This window comes from Pararge aegeria, chromosome 15 (genome assembly GCF_905163445.1).
Source record: "Pararge aegeria chromosome 15, ilParAegt1.1, whole genome shotgun sequence".
NCBI lineage: Eukaryota > Metazoa > Arthropoda > Insecta > Lepidoptera > Nymphalidae > Pararge > Pararge aegeria.
Window position 1 is genome coordinate 17728001 of NC_053194.1, and position 17631 is coordinate 17745631.

A 17631-nucleotide genomic window follows, 5' to 3' on the forward strand; every position below is an offset into this window, starting at 1 on the left:
TTTTATGCAAGGTTAGTACGTGTCGTATATAGAAGGCAAGTGTCGTTTATGCTAGTTTAATAGATAAATAGGGACATACATAAATGAAGAACTATTTTGAATACATAAAGGAAGAACTATTTTGCCTAATAGGTTACCTTTAAAGCAAATCCTATTATGACAGCCGAAAATGAATTTCTATAAATTACGTATTAAAAAATACACTGGTTCCTATTTAGTACCTACCTCAATTAAATAGTCACTGGTAGCGTTGTATGATGTCTATATCTAAAAACTTGACATGGTTTAAACCGAGCTAGTCGACGCAGAACGAATAATTAAAACTGCCGAGAAGGTATGCCGAATACCGAGCTATAAACGAGTCTTTTAAGAGTGGCTTTTTTGTAAAATAAAAAAAACTGCTCTCAGTGGGCTCATAAATTATGAAGACTCCTCATTAACCACCTTCATAATCAATATCAAGTACCTACCTTGAGTATTTAGGTATTAAAATATAAAAAACTTAAATCTTCTCAGATGTGAGGTTTTTTTATTATACTACAGCCCTAGTCTGCAATCGCACTTGACGCAAAGTAATGATGATATATAAGTTGTTAACCGGCTAACCTATATGGGGTAGTTATAGGTACTCCCATTTATTTTACTCCCACCAATCAGCCACTACTAGGCCAACATGAGGGATTACAGCTTATCCCCTTCTCATTCTGGGAGGAGAACCATAAGCTGTAGTGGACTGTGAGCTGCTAATTGGTTGTTAAATGATTTGTTGTAGAATCCACATAAGAATTACTACAGAAAATATACATATAAGCTAAGGATATTTACTGTGATACTACATAGTACCTATTTTCTTTTGAAGATTTTTGTAATATGTATTTAAAGTATAGAAAAGCACATTATAATATATGTAAATTTCTTTATTCAAAAAACATCATTATATTTTTTTAAATAGGTACATATCAAAGTTTAAGAACTGTCTTTCATAAAACATTTCATCAATATATCAAAATATAAAAAGTGTTACAAAAAACAATGAAAGATGTATTTTATATTCATTTTATAGCTTTGAAATCATAAATGCAAATATGTAATTGCATTACACTATTATTATATTATATATAACAAGATTATTCTTATAAATATAACAACTATATAAAGTAATTTTTTACACATTAAAAAAATAAAGGCATTGTTATTTTCATGGCACAACTAATTTTTGTGTACTTATAAGTAGTGATGTCCATATTATGTGAACCATAATGTAAATTTTAACTAAATATATTATGGTTTAAAGCAGTAGTTAACCTGAAATTTTGGCCAACATCCGGTAAAATTCAAACACTTAAATTAATAAATTAACGGGCTATCTCTCATCATCAGCTTATTTTCCACAGGCTCTCTTTCATAGGAGAAGAATATACAGCGAAAACCCACCATTTTGCCCCAATGTGGATTAACAGCCTTTTGTTTAAATTTGTGAACATAGATGAAAGCTTTGCACTGATGCATGAAATTTTACACTGGCAAATGTTCAACCCATGCACAAAATGTTACTGCATAGTAAAGTTTCAAAAAAGTGGCAAATCTTGATATTAACAAGTGTTAAACCACTGTAACTGGAGTGCATGGGCATAGAAGAAAAGCGCGAGTTCTACCCAAGATCCCTAGCTACATTCCCGAAAGCCTTAAGCCACCTGAGCATCATGCTAGACTTCTGAAACAAGATTGAGTAGCTGGAATATCAAACATCAAAAGTGGGATATTACAATGAGAAGTGTTCAACTGATACTGCCCTTATCTTTCTCTACTTATAAATACACTGCAATTTATGTATTTACTGAATATTTCATTAACGAGGACACATTGCATGACGTCCACCATCCACTGGAAGGCTAGCACCAGTGATATTGCTGGCTAGATCACTAGCCAAGAAAGCTATAGTTGCAGCAACTTCCTCTGGCTTGCCAGGACGTCCTATTGCATGAGTCTCCTTAGTCCTTTCTAAGAATGCTGCATATTGTTCCTCGTTTAAGCCTCCACGTTTTTGCAACTCGGTCAATATGACCCCAGGGTTCACACAGTTGACTCTAACACCTTTTAATGCCAGCTCTAGAGCCACACATCTTGTGAGCTGGTCCACTGAAGCTTTTGAAATGTTATACGCTAGCACTCCAGGAAATGATCTAATACCATTAACGCTTGATACATTGACAATGTTACCTTTAGTTTTTATCAGATGTGGTACGGCCAGCATGGTTAGATAATAAATAGAGCGTACATTAGTGTTCATAAGCCGGTCGTATTGAGCCAACGAGGTGTTCTCGATTGTGCCAGTTTCTATAATACCGGCGTTATTAATCAAAACGTCGATTTGTCCGTAATGATCCACGGTCTTTTTGACTATATTTTCAATATCGCTTTCTTTAGTCAAGTCAGCAGGGACGATGAAAGTAGACGTCGCTTTCTCGCAATCCTTATTAACCTTCTGCAAATTATTCACATTTCTTCCCGTAAGCGATAATTTGGCGCCGAGTTTCGATAAAAACACAGCTGTCGCGGCGCCAATTCCTGAACTGGCGCCTGTAACTATAACAACCTTTCCAGCGAAGTTCATCTTTTCTTTCAACTCACCGATTCTGGATCTTATTATTGAATGAAGCTGTTACTCTTATCACAAAATAGATAAAAGCTAAAAATAAGTCGGCTATTCCGCTTATTTAGTCTTCAATCAGTTATTTAAATCAACATGCAACAGTAGGTTCTTTAGTGTAAGAAAATTTAACTTAATTGATTAGGAATCAATTATCAATTGGTCAATATTTATTCCTATAATCAATTCTAACCAATCATAAACCGAATTCGCAACAAAGATATGTAATTTAGTTACGGACTCAATTTAGAAAACAAATAACTATAGACAATTATTAACATCAAATAAACGACAATGACATAATTTTTTTGTCAGCCGTCAAACGCTTATGGTTTATCCTCTTTTTAAATGTATATTTTATATCAGGAGGTCCGGATTCTGGGTTTTTCAAATTAATTGACACCATGATTTGAGTGACTTTAGCTCTATTGTGGTGTGTGGAGTTACCGTCGTCAGTAGTAAAATTCACTACGAGATCGAAGGCGTTAAACTCCTGTACAGCTGGTCCTACCAGTATTACATAGGTCAGTGTCCTGTCCTGTCCTGTCCTTAAACCTATCTGCAAAGTTCTGCAACCAAATGGATTATTTAGGGATACGTCAGGTGAAATGTCAGATACACTTCATATTTTTATAAAAGATTTTGGTTGAAAGTTGAAACCCAAAATAAACAGAAAAATTTACAGAATGTAGCTAACGCACAAAGAAATGTTTTATTTTTTAATCTAAAAAAATGGGTAGAGTAAGTTATTATAGCTAACCATTTAAATGTATATTTAACTAAATCTAAGCTGACATGCTAATTTTGTTTATACTTTGTAGAAAGAAGTAATTCAAATTCATGTAGGTCAAGCTGGTGTTCAATTGGGAAATGCATGTTGGGAATTGTATTGCATTGAACATGGCATAAGACCTGACGGAATATTAGAAAACAGAGATGATGATAGCTGGGAATCGTTTTTCAGTCATACCGGAGCTGGAAAAGTGGTTCCTAGAGTCGTTATGATAGATTTAGAGACAACTCCAATAGGTACTGCACTATATTTGCTTTAAATACATAAATTAATTCCGTACAATATAGGATATATTGTACGGAATTAACACTTGTTTCCTTTCATAAAGATGAAATAAGAACCGGCACATATAGGCAACTGTTTCGTCCATCCTCTTTATTGACTGGTAAAGAAGATGCAGCCAGCAACTTTGCTCGTGGTTATTTCGGTATTGGGCGAGAAATGATTGATTTAACCTTGAACCATATAAGATTGGCGGCCGAAGACTGCAACAGTTTGCAAGGCTTTATAATATTTCGAGCTTTCGGAGGTGGAACTGGATCAGGATTTACCGCCCTTTTGCTGGATGGTCTATCAAGGGATTATGGAAAGCTTTCAAAAGTTGAGTACGCCATTTATCCTGCGCCAAAAATTTCACCTATAATAGTTGAACCGTATAACGCTGTAATGACTACACATGCTTGTATGGATACAGCAGATGTTTGCTTTATATTTGACAATGAAGCTTTGTATAATATATTAGCAAGATTACTTGATGTGCCGCGACCAACATATACAAATTTGAATAGGCTTATTGCTCAGGTATTTCTAGATTTAATGAGTAATTAATCGTTTCTTTAAAATGTGATTTACTAATGAATCATAATACGAGTATAATGCATGTTTTTCAGGTAGTATCTTGTATGACGGCATCGTTGAGATTCGAAGGTTCCTTGAATGTTGAGCTGGTAGAGTTTAGAACGAATTTAATTCCGTATCCAAGGATCCATTTTCCATTAGTCACTTTTGCTCCATTCGTTTCTCCCTCTAAGTGTTTTTACAAGACCATGACCACGCATCAGTTGATGATGTCCTGTTTTGAGCCATCTAACCAAATGATAAAGTGCGATCCTAGGAATGGAAATTACATGGCGTGTTGTTTGCTGTTTAGAGGAGATATTAATCCCAATGATATTAATTCGGCTATAAATCATATAAAAAGTGCACGGTCTGTTCATTTTGTGCCTTGGTCTCCAACTGGATTTAAGGTAGAACTTAAATTTTATTTGACTATCAATCATCAATAGTTGATGTGGTTAACACTTTTTCTTTTCAGATAGGTGTAAATTATCAGCCTCCTGCCACAGTACCGGGTGGTGATTTAGCAGCGTTGCAAAGAGCAGTAGTTATGGTCTCCAACTCTTCGGCAGTCCGCATTGCTTGGGAACGCATTTGCAAAAAATTTTCTTTAATGTACGCGAAACGAGCATTCGTACATCACTTCGTAGGAGAAGGCCTTGAAGAAGAAGAATTCAAAAACGCTATACACAACATAAAAGCATTATCTAACGATTACAGAGAAATGGAAACATGAAATGTCAAAATATGAAATTTTAAATGAGTTTGAAATAAACAAATGTTTATGTACCCTTATCAACAATATATATGTACAGATGATATATAAAAACATATATTTTATTTTTTCTTGATTCGGTACTGGTCAGATTTCTCATTTTACGATGTTCATAAACTTTTATTTACTAGCTAGCACAACTATAATTTCTTCTTTTAATGCCGTGTGGTGAATGACGGCAGATCAAAATCACCACCAAGAGGAGGGCTATTCCCGAGCGTGTTGTACGAAGTGACACCTGGCGGAAGAAAAGAAGGGAATATAACGAAGTATCGAGAACGGGTAGCCGCGTCCTCAGTCCTCATATGGTCCTCCTACTACCATCTACTGCAAAAACCAACCCAGCCCAGCGCAGCGTGGTGATTATGGGCAAACCCTCCCGATCTCTAGCAGTGGACTGCTATAGGCTATTTATGTATTTCTTTCAGGAAGTACAATAACTTCCTAAAATAAAATAATGGAGCTTTTGTGACAGTGATGGTCCGGGGAAGTACTATCACCATGCTTATTTCTGCTGCATTGTCATAATGCTGTGTTCCGATCTGAAGGCCATGGTTGCCGGTGTTATTACAGACTAAGGCGAGGCTTAACACCTACGCTCCAGGTTGATGGACACAGGGCAACATTTTGCAGGATGTGTTCCTTGTATGACCTGGGAACTTTTGCTCAGTTTATAGGCAATGGTTTTCCAATAGAAATCCTTGGTTATGGGTGGCAATTGGGAATCAAAGTTGTGCTTATGTAAAACTAATCTTGTGTACAGTCTTTTCTCTTCCACAAAATACGTTAACTTTAATAATAGTTTATCTTTGAGCCCTTTATTCCTATTTTAGCAATCTAACGCGAATTTAACACACGCAGATTAAATTACTAAATTACAAAAAAAGCAGAATTAGCAACTGATCAAATTAAAAAACAGTGGCGAGAGGAAGTTGACAGCATAAAGCTGTCAGTCCCTGACGCGTCAAGCTAAGTCGGCCAGTTGAAGTTAGAAGTATATTTATTAATTCATATTCCTTCTGCTTTCTTATCTTTTATGGTTTGTATATACTATGTGCACGTCAAGACTTGACATATCACATCACATAAGTGTCGAATTTTGAAGTTTGATATCATTCATCTTGATTTGTTTTGATTTCGTCTGATTTCGAATTTCCATTGGAAATAAATTTAAAAATACGAGAAGACGTAACGTTATAAATGAAATACAATATATAATAGGAATACACAAATACTGGCTATTCGGTAAGGTTTTTTTGCTTTTTTTAACACTTATTTAATACAGATTACAATTAGCGATTGCCGAATAATGTTGTGCAACCACATATTTATCAGTAATTGATAGTTTTAATTCCGATTTCATTTCTCTAGATGTTTAAAAATAAAATGATTAATTTCAGTGATTAGTTAAATGTAATGTTAAGTTTAAACGCGGGTAACCCTCAAAGCACAACCTCTTGCATCCCTTCCGATTTATGAATAACGCTCATTCTTGAATAATTATTGTTTATAAAAACTTTTACGGTTAGTGGTTATGCGGTGAATACTAGTGCTCAGAATTTTAGTAACTATTAAAAATATTGTTCTTTCATAAACTAGAACTAGATTATTTAGGTTACATAAAAAATGTTCAATTGAAATTATTGAACATTTTTTATGTAACCTAAATAATATTTACTATATAGTTGATCAATTTAATATGTGTTCAATTAAAATTAAACCTAAATAAAGAAGTTTATAACATGATAAAAAAGTTGAGGCATCAAATACACATCAAAGTTATAACTAGAGACCATCAGAGAGTTCCTCTGATTCAATTTAATAATAATATATGACTTCGCTTTTCTTCTGCATTCACATCACTTAAACCGATTGATGTCCACTGCTGGACATAGGTCTTTTCTATGGAGTTCCAAAATCCAGAGTGATGGCCTTGGCCACTTGTTTCCAGTGGTTCCCAAGAGCTCATATAATGTTAATCCACTTATTTTTGTGTAATCTGTATTAATTGTAAATGCATGCATATTGTATTGTTAACCAAACTGCTTTGAAAATTTGTTCCAGCTTCCAAAACATAATTAAAAAGATAAAATAAAAATGTTGAGCATACTGCACCTAAGTCGCTGCACGCACACATTGCGATCGGTACCAAGCAAGCTGCTGGCGTCCCACACAAGCACACACGGACAACTTGCCTCCAGACAACTCATCACATCTACACGATGTTGTAAGAGCAACGTTGCAATCAGGAGAGGGTATAAGGTGAGCTTAAATCCTAACTATCCCAACTAATGTTAGAATTGAGAAGGTGTTTGTTTGTTAGTTAGTCCTTCTTCAACACCCTAAATAAGCAACCAATAAACTATTTTTATCATAGCGTTACTTGATTGGCTTGAAGCGGACAATAGTTAGTAATATATAAAGTCCAAAATGGTACTAAATCTTGCTGTGCTTGAATTTTGAAATTAATCAAAAAGTTCATTTTGCCAGTTCATGTTGCTCTTCTTAAGGGCCTTTTGAAAAAACATTTCCACACCCATTTCTTAATAAACATTTTAACAAGCCAACCCTCATGTTGTGTTTATGCTCTACAACCCTCTGCTATGAAATGGTAGACCAGTGCCTAGCAGTGGGATATTGGGTAATGATAGTGATAAATATACAGCATGTATAGGAGGTACATTATTTACTGTCTCTGAAACTTATCTGTGAAACTGAAACACTAATAGTTTTTAAATTAACCATTGCCATAATTTTAATGAAAGAAATGAGATCAGCCCCAACATCACACGCAAAAGTAAAATCAAATGGCTCCTGTCACCTTATTAGGTGAGCGGCGTGTAGTGTAGGTACTATGCACGTGTCGGTATTTTATCTTTAATAGGGTTGTCATGTCATTGTCATCATGAAGCAGTGATAGCGCATTGAGCTCGACTTCACTTTCGGGGGGCAGAGTTTGAATCCCAGCATGAACCTCTAACTTTTCTAAGTTATAAAAATATCACTTAAGTGATTTAAGTTATTAAAATATCACAAATTTCAATGGTGGTGAAGGAAAACTTCGTGAGGAAACCTGTATGCCTCAGAGTTCTACATAATGTTCTCAAAGGTGTGTGAAGTCCACCAATCCGCACTGGGCCAGCATGGTGGACTACGCCTTTAACCCCTTCTCATTGTGGAAGGAGACCCGTGCTCTGTAGTGGGCTGGTAATAGGTTGATGTGATGATTATGATGAGGTTTGTGTCATCAGTAAAAATGGTGAATAAGTTTGTATGGATAAATAAATATGAAATTCGAAATTCTTTTGATTTAATATTTTTACAGGGTGACTTCTTATAAATAAATAAATAAAAAATAAACTACTACAATTCATACATCGCCATCTAGCCCAAAAGTAAGTGTAGCTTGTGTTATGGGTACTAAGATGACTGATGAATAATTTTATGAATAATATACATAGATTCTTAAAAATACAGATACAGAGAACACCCAGACACTGAAATACATTCATGTTCATGTGGGAATCGAACCCACGGTCTTGCCCACTGCGCCAATCGGCCGTCTAATGAAATTTCCTCATGCACTATGCAAAATGATATGAAAAGGGTGCATAAGTATCTACAACAGTTGATACTTGTGCACACAACACACAACTATTTCGTAATTCCGTTACACGTTGAATGCCAACAAAACTGAAAATGCTCTTTTTTCAGTTAAGCAACCTGTTGAAGTCAAATGGCATAATCGCACGGTTCTGCTCGTCGTCCCCACCACCCAAGACTTCGAAGGCAGTCGGTTACTGGTTGCTGGGCTGCAGTGGCATGGTGGTTGCTGCAGTGGTGCTAGGTATGGCCGCGGGGTATCTGGTTCTTATATATTCAATCTACTATATCATTGATATTGTACTTACCAGCACTAATGGAAGCAAATAACTGTTATATTATTACATCAGAGATAACTTATTTCTTATTATAGGAGATGCGCCGAATGTAGGTTCAACCCGAATACGAATGCTCAGTCGAACATTGGATCCTAAATATACGGAACCCAATGATTTTGCCGAATTATTTTCTGAAAAGAGTTGTTACTCAAAGTAGTGTTCTTAAAAATTGAACTGTAATTTATAATTTGTAACAAAAAAACAACAGTTGATTTAAATAAAATTTTATTGAAATTAATCTTTTTATATTGTCAGTAAATAATTGGTAAGAAAGTAGTGTTTCTTTCATTTACAAAAAACTATGTACAACTTTCGGAACCACACTTTTTTTAGTAATTAGTTCACATTATTGTTTTTTAGATATTAAGAATATTTTTTTCAACCGAACCGAATATTCGGCCGAATACGAACATGAAAAAATATGCCGAATGTACTGAATACTCAATATTCGGCACATCTCTACTAATTATAGTTAGTTCGTGTTTGACTGGCTAGTTATGAACGTGTGACGCCGCGTCAGTGTTGTTGTGTCTTTTACCAAAGTCGTCAGCGTCAGAGCTAAGTTATACCCGTGAATTGACTCTATTATTTATTTCTACATAAATTTCATGAAAAGGAATGCTGAGGATTAACTGTTAAAAACGTGGTTTGTCAGAATAGTGATAGCGAATAATTATATCTGTACAATTTGGTTAAAATATAATTAATAACATATTATAATAAAGACAATTGAAAACTTAAATTGTTTCAATTCACCATATGTTTTTTTTCCAAGACCCATTTTAAAGTAAATTTTATTTGTACACACTTATGGCAAGGTGAACATAAGGACAGAGTTTTAAATTCGTATTAAAACTGCTTTTCTTTTCTTGCCAAATTTACAGCAGTAAAGGCTGGTTTTATTATCTTACAAACGTTAACGTTAACTAAACCTAGGCACCGCTAACTCGAACGCGACTAATAATTTAGGCGATCTAATAACTTGGTGAACGGTTAATGTATGCCTAGGAATCTACTAAGATTAGGTGTCACTTATTTAGGCATTGTCTTGTTCGTCGTTAGTGAAAACGGGCATTAAAGTATTTGCAGAAATTATTTGACCGTCCGATGCCTTGATGGCTTTTTTAAATTCTTTTATTGGCCTTGCCTTGTACATATTAAATGAAAGCACAGCAGAAAAGAGTTGGTTTTAAAGTTTGAAGTATTCAGCAGCAATTATCGGGTATAGTCGGCGGTCGTGCTGTCCTAAGGTTCCCAGTTTGGCTTTTAAATACTTTTAATATTATTATTATATTAAGGATCACATGTATGATAAAAAAGCTTGGGTATGAATTGCTCTAAGCTCTACATTAACTCGACTGTGAGATGGTGATAACAAAAAAAAACCTGGCTAAGTTTGTTGTGGGCTCTTCTTAGATCAGGGCGCGTTTGGAACCCTCCTAGCTTTAGCCTCCTACGTTAACGAATACAGTTATCACCATCACTAACATTAGTGTAACATGTTAAATGTATGAACGCTTCATAAGTGCCTGTGATAAAGTGTACATGACTAAACATTTTTGTTTTTTTTTTATATTTGCCAAACCTGTATATACCAACCCCCCATAATTTCTTTCGAATACTGCTAATTCTAAAGCAAACTTTTTTGGTTTTTTCCGCTGTTCTTTTAGTTATCTTATACATATCAACCTAAAGTAAGGGGTTATTCAAAAATTCAAAATTCATTTATTTGAAGTAGGCCTAGTTTAGGAGCACTTTGGAAACGTTAAGTCAGTCAGTTTGTAAGTGACTCTTCTACGGGTTCGGAAGGCAAAATCTACCAAGAAGATTCGGCTAGAAACTCAGCAAATTGCTCTTTTCCAACATCATTTAACAGTTTACAATCTTTATAATTTTCTTTTTTCTTTATTCTCAACTTGTGAGAGATGAGAGCGGAGCCTGCTTCCTTGCCTTTCCTGCCTTGTCGTTAAGAAATTTATCAATCGTCTAGTAACTACGACTTATTAAACACATTGTTTAAACTTACGCATTGGTAGGTCCAGAATTACCTTGGAAATCATATATGAAATAATTGTTGGTGGATCCTTTAATTTTTTCTTTTTGGTAATTCATATTTCCTGATAATTTTTGTTACTTTACAACGTTTTCCTTTAACAAGTAATTCGCTGTGTCCAGGTGGTGTAACTCGTCTAACAGAGTCAGGTTTGTCGATGGTGACTTGGAAACTCCTGGGGGAACAGCTCCCTAGAACAGAGGAAGAGTGGCAGACGGAGTTCGCGAGGTATAAGGAGTTTCCCGAGTATAAGTAGTAAGTATATCATATTCTATATGGTAGCTATTTATGAGCCTTATAATTTACTTACACACATTATTTACTTACGTACAGTAATTTACTGACCTACATTATTTTCTTACGTATATTTTATTATCTATCTATAATCGGATTCCTGGGGATTTAGTTGATTCCTCGAGAAAAAAAATCAGCCTAATCGGTGTCGTCTGAAGTTAAGACACCGATTAGGCTGATTTTATAGTTTAGAGGAGTCGTAAACTGACACTTGGCAGATTAAAAAAAAAACATTTTTTTACCTTGATTCTATATGCAAAATCAAAAAAAAATATGATACAAACACAAAATATCTCCTTGTGGCAAGAACCATAAATGTAAGGTTATATGAGTTGCCTAGTGAAAATCGATTGGTGAAAGTTAAATGTGTGTCTAGCAATCGTCTTTGATTAGTAGAGTTTTTTTTTAAATAACGTTTGCAGCAAGAACTCGAGCATCACGCTGTCGGAGTTCAAGTGGATCTGGTGGATGGAGTACGCGCACCGCACGTGGGGCCGCGCCATCGGCGCCGCCGTGTTCGTGCCGGCGGCCTTTTTCTGGGCGCGCGGCTTGTTGGACCGCGGCATGAAGGCGCGCGTGGCGGCCTACTGCGCGCTCGTGGCCGCACAGGTGAGCGGGGCTTCTGCTGCTAATCAGCAGTTGCGAAATTTGCTTACTATACAATTGGTGAGTTTCTTAATGACAAGACTCACAAGATAGAATAATGAATGTTCAAATGTAAAATGTAAATTTTTGATGTTGGAAAAAAGCAACTGCTGAGTTTCTTGCCGGCTTCTTCTCGGTAGAATCTGCCTTTCGAACCGGTGGTAGAGTCACTTCAAACAGACAGACTTGACGTTTCAAAAGTGCTTATATTGGGCCTACATAAATGAATTTTGAATTGAAGTGCTAGTGGCTGGACGGTAACCGCTGGGCACTAAGGTTCCTAGGCGACAGAATGCCGGTCTCGCACTGGTAGGCATAAGTTGGTAGCGTCTTCTAAGAAAACGCGTCCCATCTTAGGCCACAGCTTTCTCTTTAAGATAGTGGTTTTCCTCCGCATCCTCAATGTCATATCAGAGCAATGTGATTTGTATTGTTGCGCTCTGAGTGAATTCACAAGGATCGCAATGTGGGTTATTGTATAATTATGTATATTATTTTTTTTTTTATAAAAAGCTACACTATCGCTTTAGCTTAAGTATTATGTAATGATAGTGTTAGAATAAGAATATAAATAAATAAAATAAAATAGTGGAGTTTAAAAAAAACGTCACATACGGTCACGTGAGACTGCAAGGGTTAACTTGTAGGTAGGAATAAAATAAGATAGGGTATCGGTGTCAAGATGGTATTGAACTGTCACGCAGGGTCTCATGGGCTGGTACATGGTCAAGTCGGGCCTCGAGGACCGGTTCCAGGGCCCCAGCGACGTGCCGCGCGTGTCGCAGTACCGCCTGGCCGCGCACCTCAGCCTGGCCTTCATCCTGTACTCGGGGCTGCTGGCCGGAGCCCTGCGGGTGCTCCGCCCCTTCCCCGCCCGGGCCACCTTCCAGAGCATTAAAGAGTTGCGCAGCACGACTGCGTTCGCACACACTGTTAAGGCTATGGCGTTCTTCACTGCTGTGTCGGGTAAGTTTTTTTTTTTACTTGTTTTTTGCATTGCCGTGCGAGATATTTTGAGATCACCTTTAATAATTCCCCTATCATCTAAGTAGTTGAGAGTCAGTACCTGGCTGTAGGAAAAAAATAATAAATGAATTAATGAAATTATCGAATTTTGTATTTAAATGATATTTTAATAACTTGAAACGCAATAACTTAGAAAAGTCGGAGGTGCGTGCTGGGATTCGAATTCGGCCCCACGAAAGTGAAGCCGAGCTCCTGCCCCACATTCCCACCTGAAAGAGAAAACCCATTGTTTACAAACGGAGCAAAATTTCGAACAACATGCAAGGCACACTTCTTATAAAGTGCCGCCCTGTGTCCATCAACGCGAGGAGCCTCATGTCTCTATAATCACAATGGCAACCACACTCTTCAGATCGGAGCACAGAAATGCGACACTAGAAATTAGCATGGCGGTAACTTACCCAGAAGAGCTTCCCAAAAAACCTCTTCTCCTGCTGAGCTACTAAGTTTTGCTGGCAGGCGCCTTCGTGGCCGGCCTGGACGCGGGGCTGGTGTACAACTCGTTCCCCAAGATGGGCGAGCGCTGGGTGCCGGAAGACATCCTCGCCTTCTCGCCCGCGCTGCGCAACTTCACCGAGAACCCCACCACCGTGCAGTTCGACCACCGCGTGCTCGGCACCGCCACGCTGCTGGCCGCCAGCGCGCTGTGGCTGGCGGCGCGCGGGAAGCCGCTGTCGCCGGTGGCCAGGCGCGTGGCCAACGGCGTGGGCGCCATGGCTTGGCTTCAGGTCAGTACGCTTTGGTCCCTACTCACTTTTTCCCTATGGTCTATGTGCAGTGTCACATACGTAGATATCTTAATATCATCATCATCATACCAACCTCTCCTCCCAAAATGAGAAGGGGTTATAGGCATAGTCCACCACGTTGGACGAGTGCCGATTGGTAAACTTGACACGCCTTTATGAACGTTATAGAGAACTCTCAGGCGTGCCGGTTTCTTCACGTTGTTTTCCTTCACAGTTGAAGCAAGTGATATTTTAATAACGCACATAAATTAGAAAAGTCAGGTTAAGAGAAGTCCTAACAACTGGGGCAGTCACAGCTACACTCTCGTGATAACAATCTCTCACTCTCTTAATGACAAGACACTAAAAATTACAAAAAACCTTTATATTAAGGCATTTTTAATAAAAGATGTTTGGGCTTTCTCAACTGTGCGTGTGTGCAGGTGGGTCTCGGCATCCTCACGCTGCTCCACTACGTGCCCACCCCGCTGGCCGCCGGCCACCAGTCGGGCTCGCTCGCGCTGCTCACGCTGGCCATCTGGCTCACGCACGAGATCAAGCTGCTCAAATATATTCCCAAGTGATGATCATTACGAGTCGATTGGTATATCTTATCACTTAAGAGTAAACTGTCAAGTACCACCACAGTGCTTTATATATGTAGTGAGTTAAAGTCAACTTCATTGTATACTCACTGAGAGTACCGGCTCTTTGTATACTCATAGAAAGTATCGGCGCGCAAGCAAAGCCGTGCCGGCCTACCGCAGGCGTCGCGGACAGGTGAAAGATCTCCGCACTTTCCACACCGCGCCTATTAATTGCCTAGTCAAGCGGCTCAATTGACTCACTATGTTATAGTTTAGCACTATGCGACACTTGTTTAAACTTATTTTGCAATAGCTGTTTAATATGCACGCTGTCATAATTAATTCGATACGGCGAAACATGGTTTGTATTGAAATACCGTTACCATCAATTTGACTACAATTTCAGGCTGTTTTTTAACCAATAACAAGGAGCCACGATTAATGTAGCATTTATTAATTATTTGTTATTATCTTAACTTAAGTAGTCTTTTGTATTAAGTTTCAGTGTAATTCCATTGAAACAGTATTAAAACATTGGTGTAGTTTAGTTTAGGTTTAAGCGAATAAATGAGGTTGTTACAAATAAAACTTTCATTAAACCTTACCCTATCTCCCCTTAACCCCTTTTTTGATAAACGTGGCGTGACGTCGCGATCTAATATTACTCATTGTTCCTAGGTCGCGACTTGGTATTTTGTCACACGTCAACTGACTGCGCTTATCAAACGTCAGAGCGTGACGGGACTCTTATACTTAACTTACGTTTGTAAAATAAGTTGCTGTGTACTTGACCCGTCGACACTTCGAGATGGAGTCAAAAGAAAACAAATAATATAAATTATTCACAATGTGATTTTATTGGAAAATTTAAAATGCTATTATTGCTTACACACTCTTCCTATCGTTTATGTACAAAACTGAGACCTTCGGCCATGTATTACTATATTCCGGTGGCGTGCAGTGTTTGACCGCGGTAGGGCTTATATAAGCAAAAAGATATAGAAAAACCATCTCCATATAAGATGATTTCTTTTTTTAGTTTGGTAGGCAGTGCTTTTGTGAGCGCGAATGCATGCGACTGTGTCTTGACACAATACAGTTAGTAGTAGTAGGTACGACTAAACAAAGAAATACATTTCTTGGTATTATATAGCTAATAGAAACGGTACCGCTAAGTCACATCAATACTTTATATCACACAAAATAAAAAAAAAATCGAAATTGAAAATAATGTAAAAGTAAGGATTATCTTTTATTTAGCAATTAAACAATTAAATATAGTTGTGTGGCTTCAGTTCAGTTGTTATTGTAGAATTGAACCATAGCTCCATCTTACGACCCAAAAAGAAGTTGCTAATGCATTCCTTAAATCGTTATTTCATAGTAGATTTTAGGTATATTAGCTAATTATTTTAAACAGATCTTTGAATAAGTAGGTGTGTCGACTAAATTAAACATTATTCAATTCAAATTTATTTATTATTATTATTGTTATGACTATTATTAAATTATATTAATATAATATACTCCATTTCGTATATACCAACATAAGATATATTTTATTTTGTGTAAAATAGTTAATAATAATATTGAGAGAAAAAAAAATCAACCTCTTAGCACCATACAAGAATTCCTAAGTGTTTAAAAGGAAAATTATTTTACTATGGAAAATTAAATCACATATTTTAACAGTATCTTATGCATACTTAATATAATTATAGTATATTTTTGAAAAATTTGTTTGTATCGATGTATTTTGGGCATACTTTGAGGGTTAGTTTTGTGAGTGGGGTCAATTAACTAGGCTCTTCAGTTACAATATAATTATTATCAATTAGTAGGTATTTAATATTAGTATTAGTAAACTGTTTCTCAGCAGAGTATAGAGGTATGAACTTTGTGGTGGATACTATTTCAGAATATCATATAAATAATTATTGTTTTTTATAGAAACAAATCAATAAGCGATAAGTGTTTGACTGTGAATAGATACATACAATTCACCTTAAAAACTTTACTCATTATAGGCTCCGCATACGATATCAACTCAAAAACTGATTCAGCATTAATGCAAAGGAACGTGAGTTTTACGTCATATGAAATAAAGCATATTATTCAACATGTTTGTGCTAGGAGTATACGACAAGTGGAACAGGCGTGACCACGCGTCGGCCACTCGTCATACAATTTATGTCAGGTGATATAAAGCGCACATTTTAATGCTATATGAAGATTTGAGTAGGTGTCCAAAGGCCATTATGAATATCACCTTGAGATACTTCGGATCGGACAAAATATAAAGACAGTCGATCTTAATCAAAATAATGCCGCCGTTTATCAATGAGAGCAAAGTGTTACGTCTATTTGGTTTTAATCTGTGTAACTGTTGACTATAGACGAAAAAAATATAGCTTATCTATGGTAACTAACTATTTATTATATTTAAATTACAATATATATAAAATGAAGCCTCAAGTTTTCTGTAAACACAAAGATTTCTATGCTAGCCAGTTAGTGCTAATTTTTATATAATAATATATTACGTTAGACTTACCTAAATAATATATATTTTTTATTTTGAATAACCTAAAATTTACATTATTGCTTACAAGAGGGAAAATGGCCGCCAATAATACATTTAGTTTCTACATAACATCGCATTTGATTTTAAATAAGAAGTATCCCTGAAAGAAATAATAATCTTAACCATATATCTTAAAATCCCAAAAATACTTAAAAGACAAAATTTAATCATTCAATTAATTATTAATTTCTCAATAAGGCAGCGTATTTTTAAATGGCAACAACAATACAAATAATATTTTTTATTTTCTAAGAAAATGCCACAATACTAAGTAAATTTTATTAAGAAATATCTACATAAAATTGACAGGTGTAAAGCAAATTTCCATTCTTGTGTCACTCTCAATTTAGTATTTCGCAATTCGTGCTAAATTTTTTATATAGAACTGCCCTGGGATCATACAACCATCGCTAGAACCATAGTTATTTAAAAATGACAGTTTATTTGACATGCCGTACGTCATAAGTATAAGGAATATAATTCTGAAACAAAGCGTTGGTCACGCTCTGGGTATTTTTGCTGAAATTTCCATGTCGCCGACTATATTATGTCAAGAAAAATGAGATATAACAAACCATTATACATAATTTCAATATCATAACGAAATCTCTTTTTTTTGTTTAAATACACAAGGTCTCAATATTATTTAAAGAGTGGTGACGCAGATCAGAATACAGTTGTCACCACTCACTGCGGGTATCAAGTGACTAATGAATTT

General features: G+C 36.3%; 3 protein-coding genes across 7 annotated transcripts; 2 read left to right on the top strand and 1 right to left on the bottom strand.

The window, feature by feature from the left end:
• Positions 1 to 1045: 1045 nt before the first annotated feature.
• Positions 1046 to 2865, bottom strand: LOC120629942 (3-oxoacyl-[acyl-carrier-protein] reductase FabG-like). The gene has a single exon (XM_039899035.1). The coding sequence runs from the start codon at positions 2612 to 2614 to the stop codon at positions 1850 to 1852; it is 765 nt and encodes a 254-aa protein (XP_039754969.1). The 5' UTR covers positions 2615 to 2865; the 3' UTR covers positions 1046 to 1849.
• Positions 2866 to 3275: 410 nt separating this feature from the next.
• LOC120629939 (tubulin alpha chain-like) lies at positions 3276 to 5113 on the top strand. 5 transcript variants are annotated; one of them, XM_039899032.1, is made up of 5 exons: positions 3276 to 3386; positions 3472 to 3679; positions 3772 to 4244; positions 4334 to 4690; positions 4759 to 5113. In XM_039899032.1, the coding sequence occupies exons 2-5, from the start codon at positions 3652 to 3654 to the stop codon at positions 5014 to 5016; spliced, it is 1116 nt and encodes a 371-aa protein (XP_039754966.1). In that variant the 5' UTR covers positions 3276 to 3386; positions 3472 to 3651; the 3' UTR covers positions 5017 to 5113. The 5 variants fall into 5 exon arrangements, with proteins under 5 accessions (XP_039754966.1, XP_039754962.1, XP_039754963.1 ...); XM_039899028.1 differs by having other exon boundaries at positions 3329 to 3391; XM_039899029.1 differs by having other exon boundaries at positions 3329 to 3391; positions 3772 to 4043.
• A 992-nt stretch (positions 5114 to 6105) lies between these two features.
• Positions 6106 to 14912, top strand: LOC120629941 (cytochrome c oxidase assembly protein COX15 homolog). The gene is made up of 8 exons (XM_039899033.1): positions 6106 to 6300; positions 7120 to 7317; positions 8770 to 8902; positions 11172 to 11304; positions 11766 to 11952; positions 12693 to 12954; positions 13474 to 13742; positions 14186 to 14912. The coding sequence occupies exons 2-8, from the start codon at positions 7153 to 7155 to the stop codon at positions 14324 to 14326; spliced, it is 1290 nt and encodes a 429-aa protein (XP_039754967.1). The 5' UTR covers positions 6106 to 6300; positions 7120 to 7152; the 3' UTR covers positions 14327 to 14912.
• The last annotated feature ends 2719 nt before the right edge of the window (positions 14913 to 17631 follow it).